The 22,529-nt window shown below is 42.6% G+C and overlaps 1 protein-coding gene across 3 annotated transcripts in view; it reads right to left on the minus strand.

Annotated features, from left to right (window-relative positions):
• Positions 1 to 8,608, minus strand: part of MPHOSPH8 (M-phase phosphoprotein 8) — a 47,041-nt gene extending 38,433 nt beyond the window's left edge. For 2 of the 3 annotated variants that reach the window (XM_003944980.4, XM_010332981.3), the window contains exons 1-2: positions 8,299 to 8,608; positions 306 to 461 (exon numbers count right to left, since the gene is read on the minus strand). In XM_003944980.4, coding sequence (XP_003945029.1) covers positions 306 to 461; positions 8,299 to 8,508 — 366 coding nt within the window. In that variant the 5' untranslated portion in view covers positions 8,509 to 8,608. The remainder of the gene's footprint in view (positions 1 to 305; positions 462 to 8,298) is intronic. The other variant, XM_010332982.3, reaches the window with a different exon arrangement.
• Between the last annotated feature and the right edge of the window lie 13,921 nt (positions 8,609 to 22,529).

The raw sequence follows: 22,529 nt of genomic DNA on the forward strand, positions 1-22,529 counted from the left end.
ACTCAGACTGACCAGTGGGAACTCAGACTGACCAGCGGGACTTGCTCTTAACTTAAAAGAAAATATCAATATTCATCTCCAAACTATTCTTGCTTGTCTGTTACAACTGTAGGTTGGGTACAGAAGGAAGAACCCAGGAAAAATCACTGAAAGCAGTCTGTGAGAACTAGCTACACGGAATTGGCACTAAGGAATACTGTACACTTTATTATTTGTAAATCATTTACTACATACACTTTAAAAGAGTTAAAATTTACAATAAATTTAGGTACATAAAAAAACAAATATGAGACAAAACATGGTACCTGAATATCCTTCCTAACCGCTTTGGCTTTGTTCTCTGCAATCTTCTTCCTAAATTCGAGAAGCACTTCTTTACAGTCTTCCAGGTGAATCTCAGGCTCCCAGGTGTCATCATCTGATGTATAGCCTTTCCAGCGAACTTTGTAAAGAACTTTACCCTGTTATAGAAAATAAAAGCAGGCAAATAAAGGAGGTCACTAACTTGATTAAATTTCCAAAAAACCAACTGCTGAGAAGACACGAAAGAACTTGAAAGCTGCTTCTAAATGGAAATTATCACATTATAAAGTATATCCATCTCCTGAGAAAAGTGGCTTAAGAAAAAAAGTGTCGGCTGGGTGCTGTGGCTCATTAATCTCCAGCACTTTGGGAGGTCGAGGTGGGCAGACTGCTTGAGCCCAGGAGTTTGAGAACAGCCTGGTCAATATGTTGAAACCCTGTCTCTATTAAAAATACAAAAATTATGATGGCATGTGCCTGTAGTCCCAGCTACCTGTGAGGCTGAGGCAGGAGAATGCTTGAATCCAGGAGGTGGAGGTTGCAGTGAGCGAGGGTTGGGCCACTGCACTCCAGCCTGGGCAAAAGAGCAGGACTCCATCTCAAAAAACAAAACAAAACAAAACAAAAAAAACTAGCTGTCGCGGAGGTGTGCACCTGTGGTCCCAGTTACTTGGGAGGCTGAGGCGGAAGAATCACTTAAGCCCAGGAGGCAGAGGTTGCAGTGAGCCAAATTGGCGCCACTGCATTCCAGCCTGGGCAACAGAGCCAGACCCTGGTGTGGAAAAAAAAAAGAGAGAGAGAGAAAAAAATAAAAAGCAGTATCATTGATCTATTTTTCATAAACCAAAGACTGAGGTCCTATTCTGATTCCATCAAATGGTGTGTAATACTTCAAAAGCAATGAAAAACAGGAAGAACCAAATAAAAGTCATCCACAGACACTGGTAACAATTTGATCTATTTCCTTCACCTGCTACATTATTAACACATATTTAGAATGTTTTAAAAACATTAGGATAACTTTTAATATTGCTTTTTCACTTACATATCAATCACTTTTTGTTATATCACTTTTCAAAAATACAATTTTTAGTGACTTAAAATTATTTCATCACACAAATATAACAAAAAAAACTACAAAAATGCTCCCTTTGTTACAATAGTTTAGACCGTTCCCATTTTTCTGTATTTATAAATAAAGCTGAAATATTCCTGTGTATCTCTGATTAAATCATTAGAATGAATTCCCAGAAAAGAAAGCAATGAGGTAAAAAAAAAAAAAAAAAACTAGCCATTTCCAGGGTTGGTGGCACCCAGGCATGGTGGTGCACACCTGGAGACCCAGATGCTTGACAGGCTGTAGTGGGAGGATCCCTTAAGCCCAAAAGTTCGAAGCTAGCCTGAGCAACATACTGAAATCCCATCTCAAAAATAATAATAAAAATAAAAACCTATGGTAAAATTTTTTTTGAGAGGGAGTCTTGCTCTGTCACCAGGCTGGAGTGCAGTGGTGTGATCTTGGCTCACTGCAACCTCCACTTTGCAGGTTCAAGTGATTCTCCTGTCTCAGCCTTGCAAGTAGTTGGGACTACAGGCTCGTGCCACCATCCCCAGCTAATTTTTCTATTTTTAGTAGACACGGGGTTTCACCATGTTGTGACCTCCCATCACCATGGGTGGTCTCGAACTCCTGGCCACAAGTGATCCTCCTGCCTGAGCCTCCCAAAGTGCTGGGATTACAGGTGTGAGCCACTGCGCCTGCCCACCTAGGGTAAATTTTAAAATTTAAGATGTTCTTGTCGGGCACGGTGGTGCATTCCTGTAGTCCCAGCTACTCAGGAGGCTGAGGCTGGAGGATCTTGAGTCCAGGAGCTCTGAGCTGTAGTATGCTATGCCGATCGGGTGTCTGCACTAAGTTTGGCAACAATATGGTGACCTCCTGGGAGCGGGAAACACCAGGTTGCCTAAGGAGGGGTGAACCCGCCCAGGTCGGAAACAGAGCAGGTCATAACTCCTGCGCTGATCAGTAGTGGGATCATGCCTGTGAATAGCCACTGTACTCCAGCCTGGGCAACATAGCGAGACCCCATCTCTTACAAAAAAAAAAAAAAGATGTTCTTTGTTATAATAGTCCACCATCTTCTTAATTTTGCTAGCTTTCTGAATAAATCTGTTTTTCTCTCACCAACCCTCATCTCTTGTGTCCGGCTTTTGAGTGGCAACCAGCCAAACCTGGGTCCAGCTAGATTCTTTGATATGCTGTCAAAAGCACAAATAAAAGAAAAAGATAGATAAACTGTATTTTATCAAAATTGAAAACTCAGCCAGGTGCAGTGGCTCAAGTACTTTGGGAAGCCGAGGGGTCCGCATCACCTGAGGTTAGGAGTTTGAGACCAGCCTGACCAAATTGGTGAAACCCCGTCTCTACTGAAAACACAAAAATTAGCCGGGTGTGGTGGCGGGGGCCTGTAATTCCAGCTGCTTGGGAGGCTGAAGCAGGAGAATCATTTGATCCTGGGAGGCAGAGGTTGCAGAGAGCCTGTTGCACTCCAGCCTGTGAGACAGGGTGAGACTCCATCTCAAAACAAACAAACAAACAAACAAAACTTTTGGACATCAAAGGACATTATCATCAGGTGAAAAGATAACCCACAGAATGGGAAAAGTATTTTCGAATCATATATCTGAAAAGGAATTAATATCCAGAATATATAAACACAACTTTTGAAAAGATGCTCAACATGATTAGTCCTTAGGGAAATGCAAATCAAAACCACAAAATGAGATACTACTACACAACTTTAAATGGCCATAAAAAAAAAAAATAGAAAATAGCAAGCATTGGTAAGGATGTAGAGAAATCAGAATCTTCTTACATTGGTGTTGGGAATGTAAAATAGAACAGCTGCTATGAAAAACTGTCAGGCAGTTTCTCAAAAATTCAAACATACAATCATCCTATGACCCAGCAATTCCAAAGGCAGTTCCTATTTTCAATTCCAAAAGGATTGAAACAAATATTCATTCAAACAAATATTTGTACACCAAAGTTCACTGCAGCATTATTCACCACAGCCAAAAGGTGGATGCAACCCGAGTGTCCGCTGATGAATGAATAAAATGTGGTCTACCCATGTAATGGATTATTCAGCCCTAAAAAGGAAAGACATCCTGACACATGCTGTAACATAGATGAATCTTGAAAATATTATGCTAGCAAAATACAAAAGGCTACTTATAATTCCACTTACATGAGGTACTTAGAATAGGCAAATTCATTGAGACAGAAAGTACATTAGAGGCTACCAGGGGCTTGAGGTATGCAGGATGGGTACTCTTCAATCACACCCACACTGCCCTTAAATCATTCGGCTATCTGTGTAAAAAGACTAAGTACCAGTACTGTTTAATGACTACGGAGTCTCTGGAAAGATGAAAAGGTTTTAGAAATAGTAGTGTTGTTTGCACAACTGAGTGAATGCAATTAATGCTGCTGAACTATACACTTAGAAATGGTTAATTCTATGCTATGCATACATAATCACAAAACACTTTCAATTACCTGTTGTGTCTTTTACCCATTCTCTTGCTCATCTATAAGAATATCTCTAATACTTTTTAAGGTTATTAAATCTTTGTAATATATATTCCAAAGTTTTGCTTCTTCAGATTTCTGGTTTATCGTTTCTGCTCAATACCTAATCTCACTGAGAATCAAGAATATAAAACTTGACTGTCAACATGAACTGCAGAGCACCATTCTAGCTGCACACTTAACACTTGCCCAATTTTCTTCCCACCACCACCAAGGCAATAAACTTTCCAAGCAGAGTGCTAAGAACTGCTCCCTCCCATTTTATCCTTCAATCATACCCACACTGCCCTTCAATCATTATCTGTGTAGAAAGATCAAGTACAAACACTAAGCAGAATTTGAACTTAAGAAATGCCAGAAAAAGAACAGACTCAAAATCTTAACTTTTTTTTTTTTTTTTTTTTTGAGATAGTCTTGCTCTGTCTCCAGGCTGGAGTGCAGTGGTGTGGTCTCGGCTCACTGCAACCTCTGCCTTCCAGGCTCAAGCGATTTCCCTATCTTAGCCTCCTAAGTAGGTGGGACTACAGGCGGGTACCACCATGCTCGGCTAATTTTTTGTATTTTAGTAGAGATGGGTTTCACATGTTGGCTAGCCAACACAAAAGGCTATTTGATCTCCTGGTCTTGATCTCCTGACCAAGGTCTTGATCTGCTTGCTGGTCTCTATCTCCTGACCTGGTGATTTGCCTGCCCTTGGCTTCCCAAAGTGCTGGGATTACAGGCATGAGCTATCATGCCCAGCCTCAAAATCTTAACTTTTAAAGATAAGCCTGAAAAGCCTCAAAATGTTCAAGTAATAGTTAAGAGTACATCAATCCAGTTTTACTATTCAGCTACATTAAATGGGTAGGAAGATGGTGATTTCATCCATTGAGAATATATGTGTATTCTTTTGGGGAAAATAACATACAGAAGGAAGACTACTGTATACAACTTTGTAAGAGCTTCTGTAAATGCATAATTAAAACTGAAGAAATTAAAGGTGAGACAGCACAGTTAAGAAGTTTGTATGAACGGGGAAAAAGAAATCTTAGTCAATAGTATGCAGAACTGCCCAAAAGAAAGCAATATGTTTCGTTTTGGAATAAACATCATACAAAGAGTTATTATCATACAGTGAATGAATACACTAATTTTATCAGTAACAGGTCATGGGAACAAAAATGATCTTGTTTGTGCGTGTATGTGCATAATAATAGCGGCAAATGCGTTATTCAACATAGCCCTTAAGAGAATGCCGCTTTCAAACGTGCCAGAAAAATATGTATATACATAGAGAAAAAAGATAAATAAATGATTAACAACCAGAGAATCTGGGTGAAGGTATATGAGAGTCTATCTAATTCTTGCAACAATTCTGGTAATTTTTAAATTATCAGAAATGCACTGGAGACTAGAAAACTACCTTTTACATTAACACAGTTATAAATCTAATGCTAGTTACCAAGAAATTTGATATAATTGATGAGGAGGGTATTAAGAAAAATTTTCAAGAATTAAGGAGCATATCTTAATCATAGCTCCAGATTAAATTTACTGGTAATTGTTAGCCTTTACTTCAGCAGTTGTGCCTCATTCATTCACTCATTCAACAAATAGTTACTGAATGTGGTCACCATGTTTCAGGAACCTTTTGAGTTTTAGGAGCACTGCAGTATGAAATCCTGGAATTTCAAATTTAGATAAAATCTCTGAATTTCACATCTTTGTACAGGAGTCATGTAGATCCAAATATTGTCCAGGGTTTTGCCATATATTAGGAAATTCCATGATAGCCCTGGGATTTATAAATTTGACTTCAAAATTCTGAAAGCAGTCTATTTTCCTTTAGCCTCATCAGTGAGCCAAACTAAAAGGTAGGCCCCTATTCCACCAGGTCATATACACTAGAGGAACAGTTTAAAATGTTTGTTAAAAAAGTTAAAAAGAATTGGCCTGGTGCAGTCAGTGGCTCATACCTATAAATCCCAGCACTTTGGGAGGCCAAGGGTGAAGGATCACTTGAGCCCAGGAGTTTGAGAACAGCCTGGGAAACGTAGGGAGACCCAATCCCTATAAAAAAATTAAAACATTAGTTGAGGTAGGGCACATCTATAGTCACAGCTACTCAAGAAGCTGAGGTGGGAGGCCTGTTTGAGCTGAAAGGTCAAGGCTGCAGGGAGCCATGATCATGCCAATGCCCTCCAGCCTGCGCAAGAGAGAACCTAACTCAAGAGAGAGAGAGAGAAAAAAAAAGGAAATTAACCAATATGCATTATTAGAATTTAATTCTCTGCTTACTCTACTACCCCAAGTAAATTATAAATAATGATATATGGGTTGGAATGGTGGTATATGTATATATTTCCACAGTTCTTATGTTAATTATTCATACATATAGTTAGAATCAAGAAATATTATGAATTAGTAAAAAGTGAATCAATTCTAAGTGTTTCTGATTATAAATTTTAAATCCCTAGACTATAAGGAGGCCTAACAAACCACTAGCAGGACCCTTAAGTTTGTCGATGGCTAGGTGGTTAACCAACTAGCTGGCTCACTCCGCAGTAAAAGAGAAAACTGTCATAGACCTATTCTGCTAATACCTTTTGTATTAGTCTGTTCTCATAGTGCTATGAAGAAATACCCAAGACTGAGTAATTTATAAAGGAAAGAGGCTTACTTGACTCAGTTCAGCGTGGCTGGGGAGGCCTCGGGAAACCCATAATCATGGCAGAAGTCAAAGAATAAGCAGGCACCTTCTTCACAGGGTGGCAGGACTGAATGAATGCAAGCAGGGGAAATGCCAGAGGCTTATTATAAAACCACCAAATTGAGACTCACTATCACCAGAAGAGCATTGGAGGAACCACCCCTATGATCGTAGCTTCACCTGGTCCCTCCCTTGACATGTGGGAATTATGGGGAATACAATTCAAGATGAGATTCTGGATGGGGACACAGCCAAACCGTATCACCTTCCTCTTATAAATCACTCCTTCACAAGAGTACCTAAAAATGCAAGAACTTTAACTCAAACTTACAGCACTAAAGAATAAATGCCTTACACATATGTTTTTTAGTTTCACCCTGTTGAGATTGGTGAGGCCTTAGGTATACAGTGCTTACACTTCTTTGAAGCTGGCAAAATTAAAAACTTTATGAATGAATGAATCTTAATTCTAAAGACTTTATCCTTCTAGCCAAATATTTTTCAAATACCTTCTGTGCGAAAAGTACTGTTAAATGCAGGTGATACGAAACAGTCTAACGGTGGCTCCTTCTCTCACCTCAAGGTGCTTCCAATATGTTCGGAGAAATTATACATAAAAACATTTCTATCTTTATTGCAAATGACAGTATTAATGACATCAGATCTTAATTACTTAACTCTCCACATACTCAGCACCTGTGTATGCTTCAATTAATCTCTATTGTCCGGACCTAACACAGCACCTGGCATACAGTAGTTGAAAAAAAAATGCTGAATGAATATGGACAAAAAACTGACACAAGGCAGCATGTGACCAATGGGAAATAACAGACAATGAAAAGAACACAACACGGAGACCGACTACTCCGGGGCCCTTTGGTTACCGCACACCCATCTACAGAAACAGATCATTTTCTTATCATCCATGCTTCCCCTTGGATTGAAGAAGCCCACATGCAGCGAGACAAAGAACGGTATTGGCTTAAATGCCTTCATTGAGGTCAACACCAAAAGTGAAAAGGGCAGAGATGAGGGTCACAAAAGGCTTTCCCAGGGAACTAGACCCTGAGGCCTTGAACGATTCAGATTTCAGCAGAAGAGGGCAGAGAACTGCCCAGGCCAGGAGGACACTAAATACCAAGGCATGGTGTGACGAATCCCAAGTATTTCCGTGTGGCTGCGATCTATACAACGCGTGGACGACAGAGGAATGACGCTGGCCAGGGTCTGAAGGCCTTTAAACGCGACCCTCTGGGTGAGACTGAGGTTTCACTCCGAGGGCAAATGAGAATTCCAGAGGACTTTAAACCAGGAACGAGCTGGTTACGGTTCTGGGAAACACTGGAACGAAGGCGTGGACAATGAACGACCCATGCCGAGACGCGTGACTTGCCCATCGTACCAGTCCCCGGAGCAGCGGCTCCCACCGCGTACCCCAACCCCGAGGACCACGGAAGCCCGCCGCCGGCCGCCGGCCGCCCTGTCGTCGCCACAGCCCACACCGCACAGCGCTTCGCCTCTGCAGCCGCAGCAATCCTCCAGAACTTGCTGGAGCTTCCGTCCCAGACGCGGCCCCCGGAGAGCACGGGGAAGTGTCACTTCGCCTTTCCCACGATGTCGCGGGCTCGCGTCGAGCTCGTCGCATCCCTCCCCCGCCCGTGTTCTGCGCCCTCCCCGCCCAGCCTCGCGTCGGGGCCCCTTCACGTACCCCCTCCGTCTTCATGTCCAGGATCTTCTCCACTTCGAACACATCCTCTCCGTCCTCCTCACTGTCGCCAACGGCCTCCGCTCCTCTCGCGGCTGCGTCACTCTCACTGGCCACTCCAACTCCTTCTTCGACTTCGGCCACCTCCACAGTGCTGTCGGCAGCTGACACAGGAACTGCGGTGACACTCGCTCCCTCCGGAGCCGGCTCCATCCTAGAAGCTCCGCAAACTGCCGAGAAAACCCGCTGCGACACACACCCCAACAGCTCCCGGCGCTACGCGCTCGGCCCTCCTCCACTTCAGCGGCGTGACGGAAGCCGACCAATGGTGGGCTTCGGACCCTAGAGTGACAGGCACAAAAACCAATCATGTAAAGGCGGGCGCGGCGTAGCGCCGCGTAGCCCACGGGAAGCAGCTGGGGCGGGGCGCGCGGCATCCTGGGCGGAAGAACGTGAGGGCGTTCTGGGGGTGTGGCGAAAAGGTCAAGGGTGAGAGAGAAGCGGAAGCGGCTGCGGAGCCGCGCGCAGCTGGGGAGGGTTGGCGTGGCTCCGGCGGAGGGCGTCCCGGGGCTGAGGGCGGCCCCGAGGACCTGGCAGTGCCGGATTCCCCCGCAGGGGGGCTCCAGGCGCGGAAGCCCGGGAGGGCCAGAGCCGGGGACTTTCTAGGGAAGGGAACTCCGCTGCTGCGGAAACCCCAGCCGAGCGAAACGGGTTCCCGGAAGTCGTATGTGGTTTAGCACGTGTGGCTGATCCACTCAGATACAACTCGTAGTGCTCTTATGTTTTAATGAGTGTTGTTTCAAGTCAAGGAAGTTTAGCGGCCTAAAAAGCATCCATTTTCCCATTGAAAATATCGGAGAAAGACGTGATTAAAAGTTATTTGTTCAGGTTGTGAAGAGTTGACAAAAATGATGCCAGCCAAAGTTAGCGAAATACTGCTTAGGAAAATACACTTAAGGATGTTACAGGTTTCTCACTTTGAATTTCGGATATGCAACTGAAGTCTTTATGGCATCAAGCTTTCTGTTTTTGTTTCTTTGAACACTGGACTTAATTTGTAAGATAAGCCTCATGGCCAGGTTCTGAGCTTTAACGGAAGCATAATCTACGGTCCAGCAAATGCTTTCGGAGAGGATCGCCGGATCTTTGAGTTGACTCAATGATTTTTTTTTCACTCAGGTTTAATCAGATAGTACTCAATGATATATTGTTGAGCTTATTAAATGCATCCTATGTACCATCACTATATCCGGCATTAAATTTGATAGATGTTACGGTTTACAGGAATACAAAGATCAGTAGAGCATAGTATGCCTTCCTAGTACCCACAGTAAGGAGTTCCAGGAAGACACACACCAACGCTAACAATTATGTATTTAAAAACTGTAAAAAGATTATAAAATAAGTGGATGGGAGAGAGCTCATTTTTGTAGAATTCCAGATAAATATAAAAGGAAAGCTAGAGTTAGAAAAATCCCAATAATGTGTGCAAAAGATCCAGGGAGCAAAGCATAATATGAAAGGGTGATGAGGAACTGGATATTCACAAGGCGCTATAGATCCACAGATTATTTGTTGGTTCTAGGGGAAAATCGAGCTTCACGTTTGAAAACCCACTGATCAATGTTAGTATTACTAAAAGTGGAATAACCAGACTGTATGTTTCCTGTTGACAAAAATGTTGGTCCTTAATATACTCGGACCTTTAAGTGTCATTTCCAGTTACACTGGAATAAAGGGGAAAGAGGAAAGAATGAAGAGGAAAAGAGGAAAGAATCAAAGAGAAAGAGAAAAGGAAACAGACAAATACAGAATGTGGGATATCCTATTGGACAACGGATTGTTTCTTCCAGTTAAAGATAAAAGAAGAAGGAGGAGAAGATTGTTGTAGATTTATAACCATTTGAAACACTTGGCAACATTTTAAATATTTTAAATCTTAATGGGTTCATTATACTGTTCTCTGCTTTTATGTGTTTTTAAATAAAATTTAAGTATATATATTCATGGTAGAACTTTTGAATTAAAAAATATGTAAGGCCAGGCACAGTGGCTCACACTTGTAATCGCAGAACTATGGGAGGCTGAGGTGAGAGGATGGTCTGAGCTCAGGAGTTCATGACCAGCCTGGGCAACATGGCAAAACTCTGTCTCTATCAAAAATACAAAAAATTAGTTGGGCGTGGTGGTGCATGCCAGTGGTCCCAGCTACTCGTGAGTCTGAGATGGGAGGATCCCTTGAGCCTGGGAGGCAGAGGTTGCAGTGACCTGAGGTTGCGCCACTGCACTCCAACCTGGGTGACAGAATGTGACCTCGTCTAAAAATACATGAGTGTGTATACGTATGTATGTATGTCTATAGATAGATAGATAGATAGATAGATACATATACACATAAAGCAGCCAGGCACAGCAGCTCATATCTGGGAGGCTGAGATGGGAGGATCACCTGAGACTCTGAGGCCAGGAGTTCAAACCAGCCTGGGCAATATAGCAAGACCCCCATCTCTACAAAGACTAAAAAAGAAAACTAGCTGGGTGTGGTGGCAGGCACCTGTAGTCCCAGCTACTTGGGATGCTGAGGCAGGAGGATTGTGGCTTGCTTGAGCACCACTGCACTCCAGCCTGGGTGACACAGAGCGAGATCCAGTATTACTCCTTTTTCATACTGCTATAAAGAACTGCCTGAGACTGGGTAATTTATAAATGAAAGATGGTTAATTGACTCACAGTCTAGCTTGGCTGGGGAGGCCTCAGGAAACTCACAATCATGGCGGAAGGCAAAGAGGAAGCTGGTCTTTAAATCCTAACCTTCTGAAGGCAACAGGAAGAAGTGACAGGCGAAGGGGTGAAGATCCCCTTATAAAACCACCAGATCTCATGAGAACTCACGCACTATCATGAGAACAGCATGAGGGAAACTGCCCCTAGGATTCAATTATCTACACCTGGCTCTTCCTTGACACATGGGGATTATGGGAAATACAATTCAAGATGAGATTTTGCTTGGGGACTCAAAGTCTAATCATATCAGATCCTGTCTCTAAAAAAAAAGTGTTGGGCACCACGCCTCACACCTGTAATTCCAACACTTTGAGAGGCCAGGATAGGAGGAATATTTGAAGCCAGGAGTTTCATGACGCAATGAGCTATGATCCCACTACTGCACTCCAGCCTGGACAACACAGCAAGATCCTGTCTCTAAAATATACGTGTGTGCATATACGTATATATAAACAACATTATATAATATATACCATACATAATATATATTCCATATATATTTTATATACACACCACATATATATGGTAGAAATAAAGTTCCCATTCATCAAAGATAACCAGTTTGTAGTATGACATCACAAATTTTTACTCTCTGCACATGTATGCATAAATATGTACAGAATTTTTTTTTTTTTTTTTTTTTTTGTCATTCATGCTGGAGTACAGTGGCATGACTATAGCTCAGTGCAACCTTGAATTCCTGGGCTCAAGTGATTCTCCCACCTCAGTCTCCTGGGTAGCTGGGACTACAGGCACAGGCCACTATACCTGGCTAATTTTTGTGGGTTTTTTTTGTAGAGATGAGGTTTTGCCATGTTGCCCAGGCTGGTCTCAAACTCCTGACCTCAAGTGATCCACCTGTCTCGGCCTCCCAAAGTGCTGAGATTACAGGTGTGAGCCACTGTGTCTGACCCCATGTGCCCCTAATCTTTAAAATGAGCTCTATCACATATTGTTTTACAACTGCTATATATATGATATATATATGGTGCTGTGTATAAACTGCTATGTATAGTGCATATGTGTGTGTATCTATATTTCTGTGAGATAAATTTCTATAAGTGGAATTCCTATTAGTGGAATTTATGAGTGACAGAAGGTAGTGATTTAAATTTTGATTGATGTTATGGTTTGAATGTTCGTTCTTTCCCAAACTCACTTCATGTGAAGTGGGGACTTTAAGAGGTGATTAGGTTATGAGGGCTTTTCCCTCATAAATGGATTAATTCATTCTGGATTAATGGATTAACAAATTAATGGCTTATCATGGGAGTAGAACTAGTGACTTTGTAAGAAGAGGAAGAGAAACCTCAGCTGGCATGTGTTGCCTCTTGCCAGGTGATGCCTTGCACTGCTTTGAGACGCTGCGGAGAGTCCCCACCAGCAAGAGGGGCCTCACTAGATGCCCTTCCCTCAATCTTGGATCCATCCTCCAGAACCATAAGAAATAAATTTCATTTCTTTATACATTACCCATTTTCAGATACTCTGTTATAAGCAACAGAAAACAAAGACAATAGCTATTGCCAAATTTTGTTTTACCTACTCAATCATCCCTTGATGTCCATGGACGATTAGTTTCAGAATGTCCTGCAGATACCAAAATTCAAGGATGCTCAAGTCCCTGATACAAAAGGGTGTACTATTTGCATATAACTTATGAACATCCTCCCATATATTTAAAATCATCTTGATTACTTACAATAGCTAATCCAGTGTAAATGGTATTTGAATGCTTGTTATACTGTATTGTTTACCAAATAATGACAAGAAAAAAAGTGTGTACATGGTCAGTACGGATGCGACCATCATAAGCATAACTGCATTTCTGATCTGTGTTGGAGGGCCGACTGTATTTGTTTCCAGTAATAATGTAAGGAAGTACCTGTTTACCTATGCTCTCTGGGCTACTGGGGACTTGCAACCTTTTAACTAACTTAATCTGGCAAACCAAGAAAAGACAGTTGATCTGCTGTGATTATGTCAAGTACAGAGCAGGCAAGATGGAATGACCTGACGGCTCCAGCCAGTAAAGATAACAAGCCCTCTTTAGATTTATTTTTCTTGAAGATTTATTTTTCTTTATTTTCTTTCTTCATTTATTTTTTTGTTTTGTTTCGAAACAGAGTCTTGCTCTGTCGTTCAGGTTGGAGTACAGTGGCGTGATCTCGGCTCACTGCAACCTCCACCTCCTGGGCTTAAGCCTCCCGATTAGCTGGGATTACAGGTGCCTGAGACTACGCCTGGCCAATTTTCATGTTGTTAGTAGATACGCGGTTTCACCATGTTGGCCAGGCTGGTCTCAAACTCCTGACCTCAAATGATCCTCCCAGCTTAGCCTCCAAAGTGCTGGGTTTACAGGTATGAGACACTGCACCCCACCCCTCTTTAGATCTAGATGGTTTATTACTCACCTAAATAGCAAAAGGAAGGGTAGTCAAAGATATCAGTTCCTCATGGTCCTTGTCCCACATCCCGAAATAGACATGGAAATGAAAGGACCAGATTACCGTGAAATGCGTTGTGAGACGATCGCATTGCTGAAGAGCTGGTGTTAGACGGCAGCTGCAGAGATTCTTAGCCTGGAAGCATCCTTGGGGGAAAAGGAGGCAGATGGGAGAAGCCCCATGGCAGCTCCTCTCAAGTCCCATCCTTTTGTGTTCCAGAAGCATCACAGAACTCAGGATAGCTGTGGTTGAAGCTGCTGCTTGTATGATGATAGTGCAAGGTGACCAGGGCCATCATGGGGCAGTTCCCCTGCAGATTACGAGGTTATTCTGGCTTTTCACGTCTTGTTCTAATTTTGATAATTTATTTATTCTCCCAGAAATCTGTTTATATCATTGAGATGTTGAAATGTATGGGCGTAAAGTTGTATATGAAATTAACTTATAAATCTGCTTGGGTTGGTTTGTTTGGTTGGTTGTTTTGAGACAGGGTCTTGCTCTGTCAGCCAGGCTGGATTGCAGTGCCACAATTGTGGCTTCCCGTAGCATCAAGCTCCTGGGCTCAAGTGATCCTCCTGCTTCAGCCTTCTGAGTAGCTGGAACTACAGGCATGCACCACCATGCCTGGCTATTTTATTTGTAGAGACAGGATTAGGCTATGTTGCCCAGGCTGGTCTCTTAACTCCTGGCCTCAAGTGATGCTTCTGTCTCAGCCTCCCAAAGTGTTGGGATTACAGACATGAGCCACCATGCCTGGCCTCTTATAATTCTTCGAATTTCATTAATGTATTACCCCTTCCTCATGTCTGTTGTTCTGTATTTGGGTTTTCTTAATTGTTCCTTGATCAGGTTTACCAAGAGTTTGTCTATTTTTTTGAATAAGCCCTTGGTTTTACTTAGCCATCTATTGCTATTTGACTTTTTCCTTTGTTTAATTCATTAATTTGTTTTATCTTCATTATTCCTTCTTGTCAATTTCTTTAGGTTTGTTCTGATATTCTTTTTCTTTTTTTTTTTTTTTTGAGACAAAGTCTCAAAAAAAGCAGAGTCTCAACTCTGTTGCCCAGGCTGGAGTACAGTTGCGTGATCTCAGCTCACTGCAACCTCCGCCTTCTGGGTTTAAGCTATTCTCCTGGATTTAAGCAACCTCCACCTCCTGGATTTAAGCCTCCTGAGTAGGTGGGGTTACAGGAGTGCGCCACCACCCACAGCTAATTTTTTGTATTTTTAGTAGAGACAGAGTTTCATCATCTTGGCCAGGTTGGTCTTGAACCTCTGACTTCTTGATCCACCCACCTCGGCCTCCCAAAGTGCTGGGATTATAGACGTGAGCCACCGCGCCCGGCCCCTAATGTTCTTTTTCTAGACACCAATACCTCTCATATAAATTCCTGGTTAATTTATTTTTATAGTTGCAAAGACAGAGTGGTGCTATTGGCTGCCAGCTCTCCGCTCTCCCTGCCATCTATTCTAGGTCTACTGGAATAGCCAGCTAGAATTATAGGAAGCCTCCTTTTCCGAGTTGTAAACAAAACCCTTAACAACACAGTCGTAAGACTCCTCCCAGACTGGTTTGGTATTCAGGGTAGCTTTTACCAATCCAACCTCCTGATAGGGAAACTGAAATGCAAGATTCCAGGGACAGAACCAACCAACAAACAAGACCCTAAACTCCTTTTGAAATCCACTTTAAGCAGGACCTACTTTTCTATGTGAGAGGCTCTCAGTCCCACCTATTTCAAATTATGACTTTCTTTTTTTTTTTTCTTTTTTTTTTTTTTTTTGAGACAGAGGCTCACTCTGTCACTCAGGCTGGAGTGTAATAGCATTATCATGGCTCCATGTAGCCTCAACCTCCCAAGCTCAGGTGATCCTCCCACCTCAACCTCCTGAGTAGCTGGGACTACAGGCACGTGCCACTATACCCAGCTGATTTTTTGTATTTTCTGTAAAGATGGGGTCTTACCGTCTTTCGCGGGCTGGTCTCAAACTCCTGGGCTCAAGCAATCTGCCTCCCTTGGCCTCCCAAAGTGCTGAGATTATAGGTGTGAGCCACCATGTCTGGCCCGTATTAAGACTTTCAGAGCATCTGAAGTTTCTTCCTCTCTGGACCAGCTCCAAGGCTAAAGCTGACAGAAGACTCAGAACATGATTCTCAGGCTACCCCCTCACCACTGACAGTGGGCACAGGAATAGCCTAACCATAGGAAAGTGAAAGGAGGAAAGACCAACACCAGGCTAATGCAGAAGCCTCCAAAGCTGGAGATGTCCATCAGCAGCAGGAATAACTTGGTGTTGGTCATTGCCCTTAATGTGTAATGTATAAACCCTGGGGGTTTCTTTTGCTTCTTTCTCCTGCTGGATCTCTTCTTTTGGGGGTTCTTTTTCTTTCTCTTTCTTGGCTGACGCCTTCATTTTCTGAAGCCCACCCTCTAGGACTAGATTTCTCCACCCTGACAGACATTATTGACATTTTGGACCAGATAAGTCTTTGTTTTGTGAGTCTGGAGGGGTGAGCAGGGGATTGTAAACAATAAAAAGCTGTGTAAACTTTGTAAAAGAGGCTAGAATTTCTTCCTAAGACAGTAGAGCAGGCATCCCCAAACTTTTTACACAGGGGGCCAGTTCACTGTCCCTCAGACCGTTGGAGGGCCACCACATACTGTGCTCCTCTCACTGACCACCAATGAAAGAGGTGCCCCTTCCTGAAGTGCGGCGGGGGGCCGGATAAATGGCCTCAGGGGGCCGCATGCAGCCCGCGGGCCGTAATTTGGGGACGCCTGTAGTAGAGAGACACTGAAAGGTTTTAAGTGGCAGAATGACAGGGCCACATATGCATTTTAGAGTTGCTCTACCTACACTATGGAGATTAAATTGGAGGAGTTAAAGTCAGGAATTAAGAATTAATTAAGAGATTGCTATAAAGCAGGCATGGTGGCTTACATACATTACGCCTGTAATCCCAGCATGATTTTAGAGGCTGAAACGGGAAGATTGCTTGAACTCAGGGGTTTGAGACCAGCCTGGCAACATAGTGAGACCTCATGTCAGCAAAAAATAGAAAATTAACCAGGCACCGTGCTGCGTGCCTTTAGTCCCAGCTACTTGGGAGGCTGAGGTGGGAGGATTGTTTGGGCCTAGGAGGTCATGATTACAGTGAGCTGTGATCACACACCGCTGCACTCTAGCCTGAGAGAGAGAGTAAGACCCAGTTTAAAAAAAAAAAAAAAAAAAGGACTGTTAATAATCATCCAAATGAAAAGGGATGGCTTTGTGTGGCAGTAAGGAGATGTGGGTAGATTTGATAACTATAAAGTCAAGTCAAGAATGCTTGGTTAATAATTTGACGTGGCGGGACAGGGCAGAGGTAAGGATGATTCCTAAGTTTCTAGTTTAAATACTGTATAGCAGCAGGTGTTGTCATTTTATTGTTTCAGGAACACTGTGGTAAAGTAGGTTTTGGAAAGGTAGATCAAAAACGTCCAGTATTGGGTTAGGTGTGGTGGCTCATGCCTGTAATTCCAGTACTTTGGGAGGTCGAGGCAGGTGGATCACCTGAGGTCAGAAGTTTGAAACTAGCCTGGCTAGCATGGTGAAAACCCGTTTCTACTAAAAATACAAAAATTACCCAGACATGGTGGTGTGTGCCTGTAATCCCAGTTACTTGGGAGGCTGAGGCAGGAGAATCGCTTGAACCCAGGAGGCAGAGATTGCAGTGAGCTGAGATCACACCACCTCAATCTAGCCTGGGCGACAGAGTGAGACTCCATCTCCAAAAACAGAAACATGAAAGTCCAGTTTTGATGTACTTATGAAATAAGACTGTGCTGATTGATATAAGCAAGATAGCAGAATAGGAAACTGCAGAGCCTTATCCTCCTACAGAGACATCAACTTAACAACATCATATGGACAAAATTGCCTTTCTGAGAACTCCAAAAACCAGTTGAGAGTTTGCAGCACCCAAAGGTACACAAAGCCAAGAGATTCACTGAAACAGGTAGGAAATTGTGTGGCATTTTGCTTGCCATTGGTAAAGAAAAGCAAGGACAATTGTCATAGTTACAGCAAGACAAGTGGGGATTTATAGTCAAAGAGCAGAGTTGGGGGGTGGGGGTCAGCAGTGGATGGAAAATTACTAAGAGGCAATGTCAAGGCAAGGGTGACAATTCTGGTAAAACTGATTTGACAGGGTTCTTGCTGAAGGCAGGCCAGGGTGATCAAATGTCATCTGGGGGATGGTGGAGGATGATTAATTTGATTAGATATCAAGAGTGGAAGAATCTTGCTAAAACTGCAAGAAACAGTTTTGTGATGCAAAGATGAATATAGGAGCTCAAAGGTCAAGGCCTGGTTAAGTAGAGGGTTCAGAGGAATCTGACTAAAGTGTGGTCAAGGAGAGATTCTTTGTCACCCTAGTTACTCCGTATCCCTAGCACACTGTAGTATAATTGGGAGAACATTTCCAATCCTCTTCTCCCTCAAGAGAGAAAAAGAGAAGGGAAACAACTGTAGTCCAATGATCAGGCCTTTTGACAGTTCACCAAAGGAGCAGATTTCTATCTCTCCTGACTTGGAGTGCTGATGGGAACAGCAGTTTCGATGCCAGGTTGGGGGTCACTGAAATCAAAGGTGACTGCTGCAGCTTGTTATGGAAACAATAAGACTGTAGTACCACAGACAGACACCAAGGGGAGCAAGAGATTGCGGGCTGCAGAAAAGAGACAAGCAAACCTTAAACTGCGGAATTATAAACACAGTCGAGAAATGTTGCCCAAAAAAGTTGGAAAAAGCCCTAGAATCTCTAACGGGTTGACTGGTGAAGGTCTTACCCTGTGTAAAGCCATCCCGATATGCCCAAAGCTTAAAAAAAGATTTCAAGGCATACAAAGAAGCAGAGAAACTGGCCCAGTCAAAGAAACAAAATGAATCTCTAGAAACTGACCTTAAAGATGTGGAGATCTATTAATTACCTGACAAGTAATCTAAAACAATCATCTTAAAGATGCTCAGTGAGCTAAAAGATAACACAAACCACAAAACAAAATTAGGTAAACAATGCATGTACAAAATGAGGTTATCAACAAAGAGACAGAAACTATTGAAAAGAACCCCTAAGGGAGGGATGGTGGGGGTGGGGGTGGGGGTGGTAGTGGGGAGTTGGGGAGGGATAACATGGGAAGAAATGCCAGATACAGGTGATGGGGAGGAAGGCAGCAAACCACATTGCCATGTAGGTACCTATGCAACAATCCTGCATGTTCTTCCTATGTACTCCAAAACCTAAAACACAATAAAATTTATGTATATAGATATATTAACAAAAAAAAAAATCCTGGAGCTGAAGAATATAATAACCAAATGGAAAAATTCACTGAGGTTTCCTGCTTGACCAAAGAGAAGAAAGACTCAGTAACCTTGAAAACAGTTTATTTGAAATTATTGAGTCAGAGGGGAAAAAAATGAAGAAAAGTGAAGGAAACTTAAGGAGCTTCTGGGACATCATGAAATGGAGCAGCACATGCATTATGGAAATCTTAAACATAGAAGAGAGAAAGGGTTGAGCTCCTATGTGAAGAAATAACGACCCTGTGTTATTCTGTTTTCATGCTGCTGATAAAGAAATACCCAAGACTGGGAAATTCCCCCCCCCCCAAAAAAAAAAAAAGAGGTTTATTGGACTTACAATTCCACATTGCTAGGGAGACCTCACAATCATGGTGGGAGGTGAAAGGTGCATCTCATGTTTTCTCATGGCAGCAGACGAGAGAGGAGAGCTTGTGCAGGGAAACTCCTATGTTTTTTTAAACCATCCGATCTCATGAGACTCCTTCACTATCATGAGAACAGCACAGGAAAGGCCCACCCTTATAATTCAATTACTTCCCTTCAAGTTCCTCCACGACATGCAGGAATTGTAGGAGTTACAATTCAGGATGAGATGTGGGTGAGGACACAGCCAAACCTTATCAGACCCCAAATTTCCCAAATTTGAGGAAAGACATTGCCATACAAATTCAAGAAGCTCGACAAACTCCAACAAACTCAACAAACTCCAACAAACTCGGTGGCTCATACCTGTAATCCCAACACTTTGGGAGGCTGAGGCAGGAGGATCACTTGAAGCCAGGGGTTCAAGACCAGTCTGGGCAGCAAAGCAAGACCCTGTCTCTTTCTCTCTAACAATAACAACAAAAAGTCTTTGGATGAGAATTTTGGAATAGTTCTGGACAGAAGGAAGCATGAGATAATACTAGTGAGAGAGTAGATTGCAAGATGAGATAGGAAGATAAGCCAGTCTGGACAAATTTGTAAAGGTTAGGAATAAATCCAGTGACAGCTGAAGGGCAGGTGACAAACTGAGGTTGAGAGATGCCTTTTCAGGAAATGATGCCAATTGCTCAATTGCCTATTCCCCTCACCCAGCCTCAGGTCTGAGTGTCATTCTCAGGCCTGATGGGGTTTTCAGTGTGGGCTTTATCTCTCTGTAGTCGTGGGGAGGAGTGGAGCAGTGTTGCTGCCACTATGGTGTTCTTATAAGACAGATACAATGCTGTTTCTTTACTATACTGGCGAAGTTGCTGTCACCAAAATTCTCCAAATATACAGTAGCTCGAACAAGATAAAGCATATTTCTTTCTCACTTAGTGGCCTGAAAGTGGGCAGGCGGTTCAAGGTGAGTAGGTGTTTTTGTTTCATTTCACCTAAGGACAAAGGTTCCTTTTGTCTTGGGGCCTGTAGCTGCACCAGGGTGTGCCATCTGCTGCAGGGTGGAGCCGACTCAAAGCCCATGGGTAGGGAAAATGGGAGGACGTGGTAAGCAAGCGGTTTCCCTTTTTGAGGACCTGACCTGGACGTTGTAATCATCAAATCTATTCATATCTCATTGGCTAGAAATTAGTGTCATGGCCACCCCCAGATGCAAGGGTGTGCACTCCAGCTGGATGGCTGGGCAGAATCAAATCCTGGGAATTGACACAGAGGGACAATTAGCCTTCTCTGCTTCCAATGCCAACTCTAGCAATCTTTCCAGAATTGAGGCCTCTCATACTGTTTTGGCCTTAGGGAAGATATTTGGCAGATACCTGGCATAATCAGTTGCTTAGAGCTGGCATCCCTTTCTTCTGAGACAGAGTCTTACTCTGTTGTCCAGGTTAGAATGCAGGGGTGCAATCTGGGCTCACTGTAGCATCCACCTCTTGGGTTCAAGTGATTCTTGTGCCTCAGACTCCAAGTAGCTGGCATTACAGGTGCACACCAGTACACCAGGCTAATTTTTTTTTTTTTTTTTTTTTTTTTAGAGAGAGGGCTTCTGCCATGTTGCCCAGGCTTGTCTTGAACTCCTAAGCTCAGGTGATCCACCTGCCTCTGCCTCCCAAAGTGCTGGGATTACAGGCATGAGCCACTGCACCCAGCCACTGGTGTCCCTTTTGATTGGGCCACCCTCTGTCTACCTGGTCATGCCTGGATGCAACTGTCGTGAGACACCTTAACTCTCACCCTACTCCTCCCTACCTAGCATGGCAGAAGAGGTTTTCCTGGATTTCTTCTTCCTACGACTAATCTAAAATAGGAAGATTGTTTCCTTCAGTGGGTTTATTCCTTCATAAGACCCAGCCAGAGTTCTCTTGCTTTGTCTTTCTGTTTATTACCTTTCGAAAAGAAAGTTTCCTTGAGAAAGCACCACACTGTCTTCCACCGTGGTTGAACTAATTTACACTCCCACCAATTGTGTAAGTGTTCCTATTTCTCCACATCCTCTCCAGCATCTGTTGTCTCCATATATATATATATATATATATATATATATATATAATTTTTTTTAGAAAATAAATTTCAGTTTATTCTAAATTACTCAGTCTCAGGTATTCTGACATAGCAGCATTAGTGAACTTAGATAATACCGATATCACAACTGTCTTAGTGTACTTGTGCTGTGATTTTGCCAGTTCAAGTGAAATGTAGAAAATCTATTTCCCTTTGTAGTTCCTTACCTTTTCTCTTTTATAATATTATCTTTTTAAAAATTTTTTATTTTATTTTTATTTATTTATTTATTTATTTTTTCTTTTTTTTTTTTAGATTCAGCGAGTTAGAAACACATTTCTTCCAAAAGCTGCCTTTGGACATTCCAGAGTGGATGGGAGGACAGGATGTAAAGAGAAATATCTGACTCTAAAACAAAAAGGGAGCTAACCAGCAGAATGGTTGTCAATGTGTGCATTAAACTTACAGAGTGAAACTGATTTGTATTTCAGCAGTTCAGAAACCCTTTCTTTGGAGAATGTAGAAACAGTCATTTCCAGCCCTATAGTGGCATATAAGTGTTAGCAGTAAGAATGCCTTTAAAACACAGAAGACCGGCTTCTTACAAACTGATCTGCTGTGTGTTGGTTCCTTTTAGGAAGTTGCAACTATGTTTCGATTCAGCGAGTTAGAAACACATTTCTTCTAAAAGCTGCCTTTGGGCATTCCAGAGTGGATGGGAGTACAGGATGTAAAGAGAAATAGCTGACTCTAAAACAAAAACGGAGCTATCCAGCAGAATGGTTGTCAATGTGTGCATTAAACTTCCAGAATGAAACTCATTTGTATTTCAGCAGTTCAGAAACCCTTTTTTTGGAGAATGTAGAAACAGTCATTTCCAGCCCTATAGTGGCATATAAGAGTTAGCAGTAAGAATGTGTTTAAAACACAGAAGACCCGCTTCTTACAAACTGATCCGCTGTGTGTTGGTTTCTTTTAGGAAGTTGCAACTATGTTTAGATTCAGCCAGTTAGAAACAGGTTTCTTCTAAAAGCTAGGTTTGGACATTCCAGAGTGGATGGGAGTACAGGATGTAAAGAGAAATATCTGGCTCCAATACAAAAACGGAGCTATCCAGCAGAATGGTTGTCAATGTGTGCATTTAACTTACAGAGTTACACTGATTTGTATTTCAGCAGTTCAGAAACCCTTTCTTTGGAGAGTGTAGAAACAGTCATTTCCAGCCCTATAGTGGCA

The sequence above is a fragment of the Saimiri boliviensis genome, chromosome 16, assembly GCF_048565385.1.
Source record: "Saimiri boliviensis isolate mSaiBol1 chromosome 16, mSaiBol1.pri, whole genome shotgun sequence".
NCBI classification, from domain to species: Eukaryota; Metazoa; Chordata; class Mammalia; order Primates; family Cebidae; genus Saimiri; species Saimiri boliviensis.